This window comes from Bombina bombina, chromosome 11 (assembly GCF_027579735.1).
Source record: "Bombina bombina isolate aBomBom1 chromosome 11, aBomBom1.pri, whole genome shotgun sequence".
NCBI lineage: Eukaryota > Metazoa > Chordata > Amphibia > Anura > Bombinatoridae > Bombina > Bombina bombina.
Window position 1 is genome coordinate 35,957,492 of NC_069509.1, and position 18,725 is coordinate 35,976,216.

Here is an 18,725-nt window from a genome sequence, read left to right on the forward strand (position 1 = left end):
AGAGACCTCACAGAACTGAAAATTGGGACTTATTACATAATAATCTCTCCAGAGCAGAGAGCTTTAGATCTTCGATTTATTTAAAGGACATAGCACACCTTTTTTCCAGTATTTTCTCTGAAAGAAAATGCTTTAAATATATTACATTGCTTTAACTTTTGAAATATTTCTTCTGCTGTTCTGTGAAAGTTGTTTCCAGTCATCCAGTGAGCAGTAGAGTCACAGGACATTCCCTGTTAGCTTCACTTAAAGGGATAGAAAAGTCAAAATTAAACTTGCATGGTTCAGATAGAGCATGCAATTTTAAGACACTTTCAAATTCACTTTAATTTTCAAATGTTGTCTTGGAATTCCTTGTTGAACTACTATACACAGATATCCTACACTAGTGGGAGCTAGCTGCCGATTGGTGCCTGCACACACTGCCTCTTGTGATTGGCTAACGAGATGTCCAAAATTTAAAGGACCACTAAACACAGTAGAATAACCAGTGAATGCATAATAAAAAGACAATGCACTTGGTTTGAATTTCAAATGAGCAGGAGATTTCTAACAAATGTTATAGTTCCATTTTCCATCCCACAGCATCATGTGACAGCCATAAGCCAATCACAAAATACATAAATGTATATACTGTTCAATGTCTGCCATTTCATATATTGATTACTATGTCCCTTTTACAGTCAGTTGACAAATATGTCAACTAAACACTGAACAATAATAAAGACCTATGAATGGCAGTTTCTGGACTGCTCATTATTATATACAATAAGATAGATTGATCAACCGCCAAATGACTGGTAATTCTCATCAAATGATCTTGTAGAATAAGTGTACCGTATAATCACATGATCACTTGCTTCCAACCCTCAGATTACCAGTCAGAAGAACATCTCCACTAACAATAATAAGAAGAGTCAAAGCACCTCTCTCAATAAAGTGCTGCTCATATAATGGATCCATGAAGCAAAACCCGTGTAACACAAACTGACAGTACTATTCCCAATCCCTTTACTTTCAAACTTGTAGATATTCTACTACAAGAACAGATTATTCTCTCTATGAGAAAGTCATCTCTTACCTTAAAGGAGGGAAGTCTCATAGCCCCTCTAAGTCCTGCTCCAAAGCCAAAGCCCTCTATACCGCCGCTCTTGGCCCAGTCCACCAATGAGAGCAGCCCAGGATCCTTGGGACGGGCCTTCTCCTTGTCCTCCTCTTTGGGGGGTGGTTTGGATACATTCTGGAAAGGCTAAAGGAAGGAAAAAAGATCATCCATCATATAGATATTTATCTTTCTCCCCCTTACCTTTTCTTTATTGTGATTAATCTCATCCTCTTATCTCTGGTATACCACATCCAGACTACTCCAATCCATTTCTGCTCACCTTGGCTTTTTCCTCCTTGCACTCCCACCACTCATCAAAAGCTCGGAATGCTACATTTTCCACCATCTTCCGATTAAGGTCTCTTTGCATAGTGCTCTTCATCTCTTGGATAAGGGCAGAAAGCACACAAGCTACTGTTGAGGCATGGGGATCTACTCCAGTTCCGAGGGGCCAGCATGGGGACCGAGGCTCTTGACCTCCTCCTCGGCCCCCTCTTGTGGCATATTCACGTGGGGGCAACAGCGGTTGTGGTTGCTGGGGAGGATACAGTGGAAAGCCTGCACCATAGGCCTGCTCAGACATAAGAGGAGGAGGAGGATGATGAGGATGAGTCTGGCGATTCCTGGGAGGCAAGGGATGAGGGAGGAGAGGGCGGGGATATGGGTCTTCATAAGGCTGGCCTTTTCCCTGTCTGTTCTGTTGCAACCGGCTCAGCATTTGTGTCTGCATCTGAAAGGACATGGAAGTTCCTCCCCATTGGTTGCCAAGCCGGTTAACCAGTTCCATTGAGTTCACAAAGTCATAGATATGGGGGGCTGCTGAGGAGGAAGAGGCGGATGGGTCCAGTGGAGGAGTGGGAGGTCGATTGCCAAGTTCCCCCAGTCTGGCTTGAGGTGCAGTGGAAGAAAGCATCTGGTAGGTGGTGGGCTGGTGATGATGATGATGAGGAGGAAGAGGAAGCAGAGGTGATGGAAGGGGCTGAGCGGGAAAGCCACCCATGGTTCCAGGCATATGAGAAAGCAGCTGGTAAGGAGGTACATGGGCCCCATGCATTTCCATAGCTGCAGATTCATCATCTGATATCTCCATGTCCTCACCTGTTGACATCTAGAGGAGGGAACATAGAGAACATCAGATTTCTCTAAAGCAAAGAATAAAACCCTCAACTCACTTCAGAACTGATAGTTTTCCCCTTACATGCTGTAAATTGTGTAGACAGAATTAATGAAAATACAATAAATTTTACCAACTATATAGATTTGTATCATGTATTATTAAACATAACAGAAATTATTGTAAAGACAATTTGCCAACTATCAATACATTGCACCACTCTCCACAAACTATACAAAAAAGCCAACCCAACAGTGTGTGATTACATACTTTATAGTTCTTATTGTACTAGAATTAATCTAACCGGTACTTTACTGCGATCAGAGAAATAAAATAAAAAGGAGTTGATTGCTAACAAGGTTAAAAGGAAAAAATCAAAAAGAGAAGGGAAAACAGCACACCAAATATTGGGGCATGGAGTAAGATTTGCCAAATCTTTGTGTTATCCAAATAGATATGTATAGAAAAGCACTCCAGCCACCAGCAAAAATTGTTTAAAAGCCCTTTATTCTCATAGGTTGGGTCCAAAAAACAGAAGGACAACGTTTCAAGTCTGCAATAGGCTCTTAGTCATGTACACTGATTACATGCAGGTTTGTACCTTTTATACCCGCACCGGTTTAATAAAGTTATAGGTAACATCATAGTGACATCTATTGACAAAAAGCGATATTACACCTTCATTTTGATTTTAATATTAACCCTTGATGTACCTCACTTAAAGTTAAAAACATAAGTAAAGTAAAAAACTTATATGTACAATTTAAAAAAAAGGAATGTAACACAACAAGATATATAAGAATTACAGAAATAAGCTCCAATCAAAGTCTCTATTGAAACCCATGGGTGTCAAATCCAATTTATCCAGAACATCTCCCTCCCTCAGTTTAAGAAAATGTTCCCTGTCACCTCCCCTCCTGGGTGCAGCTACATGTTCAATGATTTGGAACTGTAGCTAAATGATATTATGACCCCTGGAGAGGAAGTGAGAGGAAACAGGCACTTCTTTATCCTTCCTTCCAATATTTGACTTATCCTCTGACCTCCCTACCGGTCTCGTCAATGTAGATTAGACCACACGGACATTTAATTAAGTAAATAACAAAAGTGGATCTGCATGTTAAATATTCTCTAATCTTAAAATGTGTTGCCATTAGTTGGATGATAAAAGAATTAACCTTTTATCATTGATCTACAGTGACTACAGTTGAGGCACTGGTAACATCCAGTCCTAGTCTTTCCAATTCTTAAGGGTTAAACATCTAGTTACAGATGAGGCAAAGTGTCAACATAGACTAAAAGAAATGGCAAATAAATTTACAGAAAGGGGTTAGCCGTAAGATCTCATACAGGATCAACTTAAAGTGAAGGTAAACTTTGGTGAATGAAAGCCTGTTTTTTAAAAATACTATTAAAAACAGGGGCACTTTCATTCAAAGTTTATAAAGCAGCCGTTTTGGTTAAAAACTTACCTTTTTTCTTTTCACAGCCAGAGCAGCTTCCCCCTCCTGGAAATCCTCTCTTCACACGTCAGCAATGATTAATCCGGCTTCCTCCAATCACGGCTTTCCCCCCAGGGTAGTCATTGCCTGAGGCCATGCAGTGATTGGAGGAAGCCAGATTAGTCATTGCTGACGTGTGAAGAGAGGATTTCCAGGAGGGGGGAAGCTGCCCAGGCTGTGAAAAGAAAAAAAAGGTAAGTTTTTAATCAAAACGACTGCTTTGTAAACTTTGATGAATGAAAGTGCCCCTGTTTTTATTAGTATTTTTTTAAAAACGGGCTTTCATTCATCAAAGTTTACCTTCACTTTAATAGTGTGATTCCAGCTAACACCAATGTAAAAAGAAATAGAGACAACGAACAGGAGAACATTATTTTCACTACCCAATATAAAAATACCCAATATAATAAATTTAGTCCTCAGATAAATCAAATTTTAAGAAACTACTGGCATATACTAAGAGTGCAACCCACAAGTAGAGGCCTTTAAAAATATGTCAATGACAGCCTTCAAAAGGAATACAAGTTTAAAAAGACCAGTTGGTCTATGCAGATATTGAAAGTTACAAAAAGGTTCACACAAAGAACAATAGGTAAGACTTGGACCGAAACTATGAGAATAAAGGTCTTTTAAACAAATGTTGCTGGAGTACATAACAAGGTTAAAGGGACATTATACATTAGATTTTTCTTTGCATAAATGTTTTGCAGATTATCTATTTATATAGCCAATACAGGGTTTTTTGTAAAAATCTATAGTTTTGCTTATTTTTTTTAAATAACATTGCGCTGATTTTCAGACTCCTAACCAAGCCCCAAAGTTTTAGGAGAATACCGACGTATACCTACTCAAGCTTGCTCCTGTTTGTGTAAAGGGTCTTTTCATATGCAAAGGAAGGGGGAGGGGGGAGTTTCTGCTATAGAACCACTTACAGTGAGTGTTCCAGTAACCTTTTAAACTTAACTAAATTGGGAGCTTCTAAGTAAGTTTTTAAACAGTTTTATACTGGATTTGTATATCAGTATCTGTGCATATTCTTTATAGTAGTGTCTGTTACATGCAGTTAAATGAAAATTGGTGTATACTGTTCCTATAAAATGGTTCTCTTGAACAAGAAATAATCTTTGGTTAAACTTGATGGTGCCCTGAAACCTCTATCTACCCCATTCCCAAGGAGATATGACTTGTTGGTTAAAAAAATTCAGCTTCTACATTCCAAGGCACCCATCGATTAACATTGACATTTTCACACACTGTGGCACATTCAGGCTTAGGGCAATTATCTAAAGGTCTGGAGAGATTTTTAAGAATGCCACTTTTTATCCTGAAAAGAGGGTATCTTGCTAAGGGGCGTATACTGCATTTTCGCATGGGTAGGAGATGCAGACATTACAAGTGCACAATGAAAATAATTAATTTAAAAATCATACAAAACGAATAATTGAACCATTCGCACAAATATGCAGAAAAAAAAATGGTATTGTTACGGTGCATGGAAAATTATAACAAAGTTGTTCACCAAAAAAAGTATTAATTTATCAAAAACTTGAAAATGTGTATGCAAATTACACAGGAATAAATTGTATTAAACATGTACAGCGTAACTCGTAAATTAACTGCACTGAATGTGCAAAAAACACACAGAAATCTGTACTGAACATGAGCGTTCCATTTCTCTGAAATCCAAGCGTAACTGAAGTTAGCAGCGGCTCATGCCCTTTGGATATTTTTGTAGCCGGATTGATTCTTGTAAAATATGCCCACTCTAAGATCTGGATTTGCAGAGATCTTAGTGTGCGTATATTTTACCGGAATCAATCCGTCTCTGAAAATATCTGAAGGGGACGAGCCGCTGCTTACTTCCACATTAGAATCCTCACAAAAGATCCAAATGTTTATCGCTATTTTTAAGTGCACCCCCCGCTCACTTCGCCCTATACAACAAAGTTTCCCTTTCCAGCAAGCTCCATTACTTTCTATAGGAGACATCTCGCCATGTGCAGGAACTGCCCCTTTTTTTTTTAGATAATTCCACCGGGCGGCTCCAGCGAGAAAAACCATGTCTGATCTGGCAAAGTTTATATAATAGGCTCCTTAGTTTCTACAGTGCCAGAGGCAGATCTCTTATGAAGAGACAAACAGAAATAAATAGAAAAGACTTATAAGCATCAAGCACATGTGTCTATCAGTATTGCTTTTATGGAGTAGTAAACAAACATCCATCCTATTACTGTAAATTGTTTCAAATAAAAGTTTAATTCAAGTGTGTGTGTGTATATGTGTGTGCATATGTGTACGTATATGTGTACGTATATGTGTATATATGTGTGTGTGTGTGTGTGTGTTTAACCCCAGCAAACTAAATAAAACCATCTGGTAAGCCAAACACAAGAGACAATGTGTGTGACCACCAATCACATGCTATCACGCAATATTCCAGTAGGGCATTGCTGCTGCGTTGGATATATACATATGCTTTTAAACAAAGGATATCAAGACAACAAAGTAAATTTGATAGTAGTAACACAATTTTAAACAACTTTCCACTTTACTTCTATTATCTAATTTGCATCATTCTCTATGTATCTTTTGTTGGAGAAGCAGCCTACCTATATATCCTTTTCAACAAAGGATACCGAGAGAACAAAACAGATTGATAATAGATTGGGAAGTTACTTAAAATCACAAGCTCTGATTAATTTTTAGTTCCTTCTTGACTTTCATGCCCCTTTAAAAAGCATAAATCATTTTATATGTTTAAGAAAAGGCAGCTTTGGTTTTCTAGCCTTTGAAAATAAAAAAAGGACTATTAGAGTTATGAGTAAAACTCTGGTCTTTTAAAGGGCCTGGTAATAGTAAAAAAAAAGTTCAACCATACACTACTATGTGTTTAACCCCTGCAAAGACGTTGAATAAAACACACAGTAGAAGCACTGCTGGTCCCAAGCAGAAAACATAATTTATGTAAGAACTTGCCTGATAAATTACTTTCTTTCATATTGGCAAGAGTCCATGAGCTAGTGACGTATGGGATATACAATCCTACCAGGAGGGGCAAAGTTTCCCAAACCTCAAAATGCCTATAAATACACCCCTCACCACACCCACAATTCAGTTTAACGAATAGTCAAGTAGTGGGGTGATAAAGAAAGGAGTAAAAAACAAAGGAATTTGGAAATAATTGTGCTTTACACAGAAAAATCATAACCACCATAAAAAGGGTGGGTCTCATTGCCAATATGAAAGAAATGAATTTATCAGGTAAGTTCTTACATAAATTATGTTTTCTTTCATGTAATTGGCAAGAGTACATGAGCTAGTGACGTATGGGATAGCAATACCCAAGATGTGAAACTCCACAGAAGAGTCACTAGAGAGTGAGGGATAAAATAAAAACAGCCATTTTCAACCAAAATGAAAGAAAAAAAAAAAAAACATAAAACATAAGCAGAGGAATCAAATTGAAACAGCTGCCTGAATAACTTTTCTACCAAAAACTGCTTCCTAAGAAACAAATACATCAAAACGGTAGAATTTAGTAAATGTATGCAAAGAAGACCAAGTTGCTGCTTTGCAAATCTGATCAACTGAAGCTTCATTCTTAAAAGCCCACAAAGTGGAGACTGATCTAGTAGAATGAGCTGTGATTCTCTGAGGCGGGGCCTGACCCGACTCCAAATAAGCCTGATGAATCAAAAGTTTTAACCAAGATGCCAAGGAAGTTTTCTGACCTTTCCTAGGACCAGAAAAGACAATAGACTAGACGTCTTCCTGAAATCTTTAGTAGCTTCGACATAATATTTCAAAGCTCTTACAACATTCAGAGATTGTAAGGATCTCTCCAAAGAATTCTTAGGATTAGGACACAAAGAGGGAACAACAATTTCCCTATTAATGTTGTTAGAACTCACAACTTTAGGTAAAAATTTAAATGAAGTCCGCAAAACTGCTTTATCTTGATGAAAAATCAGAAAAGGTGACTCACAAGAAAGAGCAGATAATTCAGAAACTCTTCTAGCAGAAGAGACAGCCAAAAGGAACAACACTTTCCAATAAAGTAGTTTAAAGGGACAGTCTAGTATAAATTAAACTTTCATTAGTTAGATGGGACTTTTAATTTTAATCAACTTTCCAATTTACTTTTATCATCAAATTTGCTTTTTTTCTCTTAGTATTCTTACTTTAAACTAAACATAGGTAGGTTCATATGCTAATTTCTAAGCCTTTGAGGGCTGCCTCTTATCACATGCTTTTTAAATCTCTTTAACACAAAGAGACAGAAGTACACGTGGGCCATATAGATAACACTGTGTTCAGGCACAGAAAGTTATTTAAGATTAAGCACAAAACAATGCTAAATTTAAGACAATAGATAATAAACAGTCACAGTCATGTGATCAGGGGGCTGGAAGAAGGTTCCTAGATACAAGGTAATCACAGAGGTAAAAAGTATATTACTATAACTGTGTTGGTTATGCAAAACTGGGGAATGGGTAATAAAGGGATTATCTATCTTTTAAAACAATAACAATTCTATGGTAGACTGTCCCTTTAATATCCAAATAATGCATAGGCTCAAATGGAGGAGCCTGTAAAGCTTTCAAAAACAAATTAAGTCTCCAGGCAGGAGAGATTTATTTAATGACAGGCTTGATACAAACCAAAGCCTGAACAAAACAGTGAATATCCGGAAGATTAGCAATCTTTCTGTGAAATAAAACAGAAAGAGCAGAGATTTGTCCCTTCAAGGAACTTGCAGACAAACTTTATCCAAACCATCCTGAAGAAACTGTAAAATTATAGGAATTCTAAAAGAATGCCAGGAGAATTTATGAGAAGAACACCATGAAATATAAGTCTTCCAAACTCGATAATAAATCTTCCTAGAAACAGATTTACGAGCCTGTAACATAGTATCAATCACTGAGTCAGAGAAACCTCTATGACTAAGCACTAAGGCCTTTATTTGTTAAAGCTGAGGCGGACAGGGGCGCATATACGTGCCCCTGTACGCATCAGCTCACCTGTAGAGGGGCGAATTAACCCGCAGGAATTCTCTATTGCACACGAGCGCAATTTTGCGCTCGTGTGCAATCCCGCCCCACAGCCAATCACGCGCGTGCAGGAGCAGTCAATCTCCTCGGTCGGACTAGACCGCAGAGACTGAATTTCGACACCTTAGAGGTGGCGAAGAGGTTAGGGAAGCAGCAGTCTGGTGACCGCTGCTTGTTTAATACGGCGAGCAAGTTCTTGTGAGAACTTGCAGCCGTAGGGCTTTGATAAATCGAGCCCTAAGCGTTCAACTTCCATACCTTCAAATTCAAGGATTTGAGATCCTGATAGAAAAAAAAACGGTCCTTGAGACAGAAGGTCTGGTCTTAAAGGAAGTGGCCAAGGTTGACAACTGGACATCCAGACAAGGTCCACATACCAGAAGCTGTGAGGCCATGCTGGTGCTAACAGAAACACAAACGAATGTTCCATGATGATCTTGGAAATCACTCTAGGAAGAAGAACTAGAGGCGGGAAGATATAAGCAGGTTTGTAAAACCAAGGAACTGCCAACGCATCCACCGACTCCACCTGAGGATCCCTAGACCTGGACAGGTACCTGGGAAGTTTCTTGTTTAGATGGGAAGCCATCGGATCTACTTCTGGAAGACCCCACATCTGAACAATATGAAAACACATCTGGATGAAGAGACCACTCCCGCGGAGGTAAAGTCTGACGGCTGAGATAATCCGCTTCCCAATTGTCGACACCTGGGATATGTACCGCAGAAATTAGACAAGAGCTGGATTCCGCCTAAGAAAGTATCTGAGATACTTCTTTCATAGCTAGGGGACTGCGAGTCCCACCCTGATGATTGACATATGCCACAGTTGTGATATTGTCTGTCTGAAAACAAATTAATGGTTCTCTCTTCAACAGAGGCCAAACCTGAAGAGCCCTGAAAATAGCACAGAGTTCTAAAATATTGATTGGTAACCTTGCCTCTTGAGATTTCCAAACCCCTCCCCAACCTGAAAGACTTGCATCTGTTGTGATTACAGTCCAGGTTGGATGAACAAAAGAGGCCCCTTGAATTATACAGTAGTGATTTAACCACCAAGTCAGGGAAAGTTGAATATTGGGATTTAAGGATATTAAATTGTGATATCTTTGTATAATCCCTGCACCATTGCTTCAGCATACAAAGCTGGGGAGGTCTCATATGAAAACGAGCAAAGGGGATCGCTTCCGATGCTGCAGTCATGAGGCCTAAAACTTCCATGCACATAGCCACTGAAGAGAACGATTGAGACTGAAGGTTCCGAACAAGCTAAAACCAATTTTATTTGTCTCATGTCTGTTAGAGACAGAGTCATAGACACTGAATCTATCTGAAAACCTAAAAAGGTGACCCTATCCTATTCGATACCCTTGAGAGACAATGTTCTGAATCCATTAATTTTGGACAGAATCTGCCCAAATGTTTTGGAAACATTTTAATCTGCCACCCACCAGCTGAGCTGGAATGAGGGCCGCACCTTCATGCAGACTTGGGGGCTGGCTTTGGTTTCTTAAAAGGCTTGGATTTATTCCAACTTGAAGAGGGTTTCCAATTGGAACCAGATTCTTTGGTGGAAGGATTGGTTTTCTGTTCCTAATTCTGTTGAAAATAACGAAAACGATTAGAAGCCTTAGATTTACCCATAGATCTTTATCCTGAGGTAAAAAAAAACTCCCTCCCCCCCAGTAACAGTTGAAATAATTGAATCCAATTGAGAACGAAATAAATTGTTACCTTGGAAAGAAAGAGATAGTAATCTAGACTTAGATACCATGTCAGCATTCCAATATTTAAGCCACAAAGCTCTTCTAGCTAAGATAGCTAAAGACATAGATTTAACATCAGTTTTGATGATATAAAAAATAGCATCACAGAAAAAATGATTAGCATGTTGAAGCAAGCGAACAATGCTAGACAAATGAGGATCTGTTTCCTGTTGCGCTAAACTTTCCAACTAAAAAGTTGATGCAGCTGCAACATCAGCCATAGAAATGGCAGGCCTGAGAAGATAGCCAGAATATAAAAAAGCTTTCCTTAAATAAGATTCAAGTTTCCTATCTAAAGGGTCCTTAAAGTAAGTACTATCTTCCAAAGGGATAGTAGTACGTTTGGCAAGAGTAGAGATAGCCCCATCAACCTTGGGGATTTTTTTCCCAAAACTCCAATCTAATTGCTGGCAAGGGATACAACTTTTTAAACCTAGCAGAAGGAATAAAAGTACCAGGTCTATTCCATTACTTTGAAATCATATCAGAAATATCATAAACTGGAAAAACCTCTGGAGTAACCACAGGAGGGTTATAAACTGAATTTAAATCTTTACTAGTTTTAATGTCAAGAGAACTCATTTCCTCAATATCCAAAGTAATCAACACCTCTTTTAACAAGGAACGAATATATACTCCTTCTTAAAGAGATAAGTAGATTTGTCAGTGTCAAAATCTGAGGTAGGATCTTCTGAACCAGATAGATCCTCATCAGAGGAGGATAATTCAGTATGTTGTCGGTCATTTGAAATGTCATCAACTTTATGAGAAGTTTTAAAAGACCTTTTACGTTTATTAGAAGGCGAAATAGCAGACAATGCCTTCTGAATCGCATCAGCAATAAAATCTTTTATATTCCCAGGGATATCATGTACATTAGATGTTGAAGGAACAACAGGCATTGTACTAGTACTGATTGATACATTCTCTGCATGTAAAAGCTTATGACAACTGTTACATACTACAGCTGGAGATATAATCTCTGCTAACGTACAACAGATACACTTAGCTTTGGTAGAACTGTTATTAGGCAGCAGGGTTCCAACAGTGGTTTCTGAGACAGGATCAGATTGAGACATCTTGCAAATGTAAGAGAAAAATACAACATATAAAGCAAAATTATCAATTTCCTTATATGGCAGTTTCAGGAATGGGAAAAAATGCAAAAAGCATAGCCCTCTAAGCATAGAAAAAAGCAAGAGACATATAGGAAGTGAGGTTTAAATAACTAAAATATTTGGCGCCAATTATGATGCGCAACGCAAAATGAAAATTTTTTGGTGCTAAAAAAATCCGTAAATGATGCAACTCGCGTCATGGCAGACACAACCTTGTGCAAAGAACCTGGCGTCAACTAAGACGCCGCGTACCTTTTCGCCAAAAAAAAATGATCACACCAAGAATGACGCAATAAATATTAGCATTTTGCGGCCTCGCAAGCCTAATTTTGCCCGCAAAAATTAATGAAAACAGATAATTTTTAAGAAAAGACTATACCCCAAGTAAGAAAAAATAGCTTCCTAAATATGTTTTCCCAATTTTGAAACTGATAGTCTTCAAAAGGAAATATACATAAACCTGACTCATGGAAAAAATAAGTACAATACATATATTTAGAACTTTATATTAATGCATTAAGTGCCAAACCATAGCTGAGAGTGTCTTAAGTAATGAAAAAACAGAATTTATGCTTACCTGATAAATTACTTTCTCCAACGGTGTGTCCGGTCCACGGCGTCATCCTTACTTGTGGGATATTCTCTTCCCCAACAGGAAATGGCAAAGAGCCCAGCAAAGCTGGTCACATGATCCCTCTTAGGCTCCGCCTACCACAGTCATTCGACCGACGTACAGGAGGAAATATGCATAGGAGAAACCATATGATACCGTGGTGACTGTAGTTAGAGAAAATAATTCATCAGACCTGATTAAAAAACCAGGGCGGGCCGTGGACCGGACACACCGTTGGAGAAAGTAATTTATCAGGTAAGCATAAATTCTGTTTTCTCCAACATAGGTGTGTCCGGTCCACGGCGTCATCCTTACTTGTGGGAACCAATACCAAAGCTTTAGGACACAGATGAAGGGAGGGAGCAAATCAGGTCACCTAAATGGAAGGCACCACGGCTTGCAAAACCTTTCTCCCAAAAATAGCCTCTGAAGAAGCAAAAGTATCAAATTTGTAAAATTTGGCAAAAGTGTGCAGTGAAGACCAAGTCGCTGCCTTACATATCTGGTCAACAGAAGCCTCGTTCTTGAAGGCCCATGTGGAAGCCACAGCCCTAGTGGAATGAGCTGTGATTCTTTCAGGAGGCTGCCGTCCGGCAGTCTCATAAGCCAATCGGATAATGCTTTTAAGCCAAAAAGAAAGAGAGGTAGAAGTTGCTTTTTGACCTCTCCTTTTACCAGAATAAACAACAAACAAAGAAGATGTCTGTCTGAAATCTTTAGTAGCCTCTAAATAGAATTTTAGAGCACGGACTACGTCCAAATTGTGTAACAAACGTTCCTTCTTTGAAACTGGATTCGGACACAAAGAAGGTACAACAATCTCTTGGTTAATATTTTTGTTGGAAACAACTTTCGGAAGAAAACCAGGCTTAGTACGCAAAACCACCTTATCTGCATGGAACACCAGATAGGGCGGAGAACACTGCAGAGCAGATAACTCAGAAACTCTTCTAGCAGAAGAAATTGCAACCAAAAACAAAACTTTCCAAGATAATAACTTAATATCTACGGAATGTAAGGGTTCAAACGGAACCCCTTGAAGAACTGAAAGAACTAGATTAAGACTCCAGGGAGGAGTCAAAGGTCTGTAAACAGGCTTGATTCTAACCAGAGCCTGAACAAACGCTTGAACGTCTGGCACAGCTGCCAGCCTTTTGTGAAGTAAAACAGATAAAGCCGAAATCTGTCCCTTCAGAGAACTTGCAGATAATCCTTTATCCAAACCTTCTTGTAGAAAGGATAGAATCTTAGGAATTTTTATCTTGTTCCATGGGAATCCTTTAGATTCACACCAACAGATATATTTTTTCCATATTTTATGGTAAATCTTTCTAGTTACAGGCTTTCTAGCCTGAATAAGAGTATCTATTACGGAATCTGAAAACCCACGCTTTGATAAAATCAAGCGTTCAATCTCCAAGCAGTCAGTTGGAGGGAAACCAGATTCGGATGTTCGAATGGACCTTGAACAAGAAGGTCCTGTCTCAAAGGTAGCTTCCATGGTGGAGCCGATGACATATTCACCAGGTCTGCATACCAAGTCCTGCGTGGCCACGCAGGAGCTATCAAGATCACCGAAGCCCTCTCCTGATTGATCCTGGCTACCAGCCTGGGAATGAGAGGAAACGGTGGGAATACATAAGCTAGGTTGAAGGTCCAAGGTGCTACTAGTGCATCTACTAGAGTCGCCTTGGGATCCCTGGATCTGGACCCGTAGCAAGGAACCTTGAAGTTCTGACGAGAGGCCATCAGATCCATGTCTGGAATGCCCCATAATTGAGTTATTTGGGCAAAGATTTCCGGATGGAGTTCCCACTCCCCCGGATGGAATGTCTGACGACTCAGAAAATCCGCTTCCCAATTTTCCACTCCTGGGATGTGGATTGCAGACAAGTGGCAGGAGTGATCCTCCGCCCATTGAATTATCTTGGTCACTTCCTCCATCGCCAGGGAACTCCTTGTTCCCCCCTGATGGTTGATATATGCAACAGTCGTCATGTTGTCTGATTGAAACCTTATGAATTTGGCCTTTGCTAGATGAGGCCAAGCTTTGAGAGCATTGAATATCGCTCTCAGTTCCAGAATGTTTATCGGGAGAAGAGATTCTTCCCGAGACCATAGACCCTGAGCTTTCAGGGGTTCCCAGACCGCGCCCCAGCCCACCAGACTGGCGTCGGTCGTGACAATGACCCACTCTGGTCTGCGGAAGCTTATTCCCTGTGACAGGTTGTCCAGGATCAGCCACCAACGGAGTGAATCTCTGGTCCTTTGATCTACTTGAATCGTCGGAGACAAGTCTGTATAATCCCCATTGCACAGTTGTAATGGTCTTAGATGAATTCGTGCAAAAGGAACTATGTCCATTGCTGCAACCATCAATCCTATTACTTCCATGCACTGCGCTATGGAAGGATGAAGAACAGAATGAAGTACTTGACAAGAGCTTAGAAGTTTTGATTTTCTGACCTCTGTCAGAAAAATCCTCATTTCTAAGGAATCTATTATTGTTCCCAAGAAGGGAACTCTTGTTGACGGGGACAGAGAACTTTTTTCTATGTTCACTTTCCATCCGTGAGATCTGAGAAAGGCTAGAACGATGTCCGTATGAGCCTTTGCTTTTGACAGAGACGACGCTTGAATCAGGATGTCGTCCAAGTAAGGTACTACTGCAATGCCCCTTGGTCTTAGAACTGCTAGAAGGGACCCTAGTACCTTTGTGAAAATTCTCGGAGCAGTGGCTAATCCGAATGGAAGTGCCACTAACTGGTAATGCTTGTCCAGAAAAGCGAACCTTAGGAACTGATGATGTTCCCTGTGGATAGGAATATGTAGGTACGCATCCTTTAAATCCACCGTGGTCATAAATTGACCTTCCTGGATGGTAGGAAGGATCGTTCGAATGGTTTCCATTTTGAACGATGGAACCCTGAGAAATTTGTTTAGGATCTTGAGATCTAAAATTGGTCTGAATGTTCCCTCTTTTTTGGGAACTATGAACAGGTTGGAGTAAAATCCCATCCCTTGTTCTCCTATTGCAACTGGATGAATTACTCCCATCTTTAACAGGTCTTCTACACAATGTAAGAATGCCTGTCTTTTTATTTGGTTTGAAGATAATTGAGACCTGTGGAACCTTCCCCTTGGGGGTAGTTCCTTGAATTCCAGGAGATAACCCTGAGACACTATTTATAGTGCCCAAGGATCCTGAACATCTCTTGCCCAAGCCTGAGCAAAGAGAGAAAGTCTGCCCCCCACCAGATCCGGTCCCGGATCGGGGGCCATCCCTTCATGCTGTTTTGGTAGCAGTGGCAGGCTTCTTGGCCTGCTTACCCTTGTTCCAGCCTTGCACCGGTCTCCAGGCTGGTTTGGGTTGAGAAGTATTACCCTCTTGCTTAGAGGATGTAGAATTAGAGGCTGGCCCGTTTCTGCGAAAGGGACGAAAATTAGGCTTATTTTTAGCCTTAAAAGACCTATCCTGAGGAAGGGCGTGGCCCTTTCCCCCGGTGATGTCTGAAATAATCTCTTTCAAATCAGGACCAAACAGTGTTTTACCCTTGAAAGGGATGTTAAGCAATTTTGTCTTGGAAGACACATCCGCTGACCAAGACTTTAGCCAAAGCGCTCTGCGCGACACGATAGCAAACCCTGAATTTTTCGCTGCTAATCTAGCTAATTGCAAAGCGGCATCTAAAATAAAAGAGTTAGCCAATTTAAGTGCTTGAACTCTGTCCATAACCTCCTCATACGAAGATTCTTTATTGAGCGACTTTTCTAGTTCTTCGAACCAGAAACACGCTGCCGTAGTGACAGGAACAATGCATGAAATTGGTTGTAGAAGGTAACCTTGCTGAACAAACATCTTTTTAAGCAAACCCTCTAATTTTTTATCCATAGGATCTTTGAAAGCACAACTATCTTCTATGGGAATAGTAGTGCGTTTGTTTAGAGTAGAGACCGCCCCCTCGACCTTGGGGACTGTCTGCCATAAGTCCTTTCTGGGGTCGACTATAGGAAATAATTTCTTAAATATAGGGGGAGGAACAAAAGGTATGCCGGGCCTTTCCCACTCCTTATTTACTATGTCCGCCACCCGCTTGGGTATAGGAAAAGCATCGGGGGGCACCGGAACCTCTAGGAACTTGTCCATCTTACATAATTTCTCTGGAATGACCAAATTGTCACAATCATCCAGAGTAGATAATACCTCCTTAAGCAGTGCGCAGAGATGTTCTAATTTAAATTTAAATGTTACAACATCAGGTTCAGCTTGTTGAGAAATTTTTCCTGAATCTGAAATTTCTCCCTCAGACAAAACCTCCCTCCTGGCCCCTTCAGATTGGTGTGAGGGTATGTCAGAACCGTTATCATCAGCGTCCTCTTGCTCTTCAGTGTTTAAAACAGAGCAATCGCGCTTTCTCTGATAAGTAGGCATTTTAGATAAAATGTTTGCAATAGAATTATCCATAACAGCCGTTAATTGTTGCATGGTAATAAGTATTGGCGCACTAGATGTACTAGGGGCCTCTTGTGTGGGCAAAACTGGTGTAGACACAGAAGGGGATGATGCAGTACCATGCTTACTCCCCTCATTTGAGGAATCATCTTGGGCAATATCATTATCTGTGGCATCATTGTCCCTACTTTTTTTGGACACTATGTCACAATCATCACATATATTTAAATGGGGAGAAACCTTGGCTTTCATACATATAGAACATCGCTTATCTGATGGTTCAGACATGTTAAACAGGCTTAAACTTGTCAACAAAGCACAAAAAAACGTTTTAAAATAAAACCGTTACTGTCACTTTAAATTTTAAACTGAACACACTTTATTACTGAATATGTGAAAAAGTATGAAGGAATTGTTCAAAATTCACCAAATTTTCACCACAGTGTCATAAAGCCTTAAAAGTATTGCACACCAAATTTGAAAGCTTTAACCCTTAAAATAACGGAACCGGAGCCGTTTTTACATTTAACCCCTATACAGTCCCAGGTATCTGCTTTGCTGAGACCCAACCAAGCCCAGAGGGGAATACGATACCAAATGACGCCTTCTATAAGCTTTTTCAGTGGTTCTTAGCTCCTCACACATGCATCTGCATGCCTTGCTCTCCAAAAACAACTGCGCATTAGTGGCGCGAAAATGAGGCTCTGCCTATGACTAGAAAGGCCCCCATCTGAAAAAGGTGTCCAATACAGTGCCTGCCTTTTTCTTAAAACAATCCCCAAGATTATAATAACTATAAGAGTTATAATCTGCCAAATATGTTTAGTAAAGTAATCGTTTTAGCCCAGAAAAATGTCTACCAGTTTTATAAGCCCTTATGAAGCCCTTTATTCTTTTCCTTAAACTAAGAAAATGGCTTACCGGTCCCCATAGGGAAAATGACAGCCTTCCAGCATTACAAAGTCTTGTTAGAAATGTGGCCAGTCATACCTCAAGCAGAAGAGTCTGCAAACTGTTTCCCCCAACTGAAGTTACTTCATCTCAACAGTCCTGTGTGGAAACAGCAATCGATTTTAGTAACGTTTGCTAAAATCATCTTCCTCTTACAAACAGAAATCTTCATCTCCTTTCTGTTTCAGAGTAAATAGTACGTACCAGCACTATTTTAAAATAAACACTTGATTGAAGGATAAAAACTACATTTAAACACCAAAAAACTCTTAGCCATCTCCGTGGAGATGTTGCCTGTGCAACGGCAAAGAGAATGACTGGGGTAGGCGGAGCCTAGGAGGGATCATGTGACCAGCTTTGCTGGGCTCTTTGCCATTTCCTGTTGGGGAAGAGAATATCCCACAAGTAAGGATGACGCCGTGGACCGGACACACCTATGTTGGAGAAACATACTTACCGAAAGACACCCATCCACATATAGCAGATAACCGTTTCAGAACTGGTTTGGCTATCAGTAGAGGTAATGAATATGAGAGTATATCGTCGATCTGAAAAGGGAGGTAGGAGATGATTCTCTACGACCGATAACAGAGAACCTATTAAATAGATCTCCCGCGAGGAAAGCCATTGCATTCTATAGGTGATACTCCCTTCGGTACCCTCTGACATTCACTGTACTCAGAGAGGAATCGGGCATCGAAATGCTAAGAAGCGCATATCAACGTAGAATCTAAGCACAAACTTACTTCACCACCTCCATAGGAGGCAAAGTTTGTAAAACTGAATGAATTGTGGGTGTGGTGAGGGGTGTATTTATAGGCATTTTGAGGTTTGGGAAACTTTGCCCCTCTTGGTAGGATTGTATATCCCATACGTCACTAGCTCATGGACTCTTGCCAATTACATGAAAGAAAACGCATCTCATCCAATCAGCAGCGCTAGTCGCACGACTCAGATGTACAGCTTCTGATTGGATCAGCAGCACTTTGAGCTCAGGTCCACCAGTCCTCCATGGGTCCCAAGCAGCACTTCTACTGTGTATATAACCC

At 40.1% G+C, this 18,725-nt stretch overlaps 1 protein-coding gene across 1 annotated transcript in view; it reads right to left on the minus strand.

Annotated features, from left to right (window-relative positions):
- SETD1A (SET domain containing 1A, histone lysine methyltransferase) overlaps positions 1–18,725 on the minus strand; it is a 116,868-nt gene that overhangs the window by 75,598 nt on the left and 22,545 nt on the right. The window contains exons 8-9 of the mRNA XM_053694806.1: positions 1,386–2,213; positions 1,082–1,249 (exon numbers count right to left, since the gene is read on the minus strand). Of these exons, the coding sequence (XP_053550781.1) occupies positions 1,082–1,249; positions 1,386–2,213 (996 nt within the window). The remainder of the gene's footprint in view (positions 1–1,081; positions 1,250–1,385; positions 2,214–18,725) is intronic.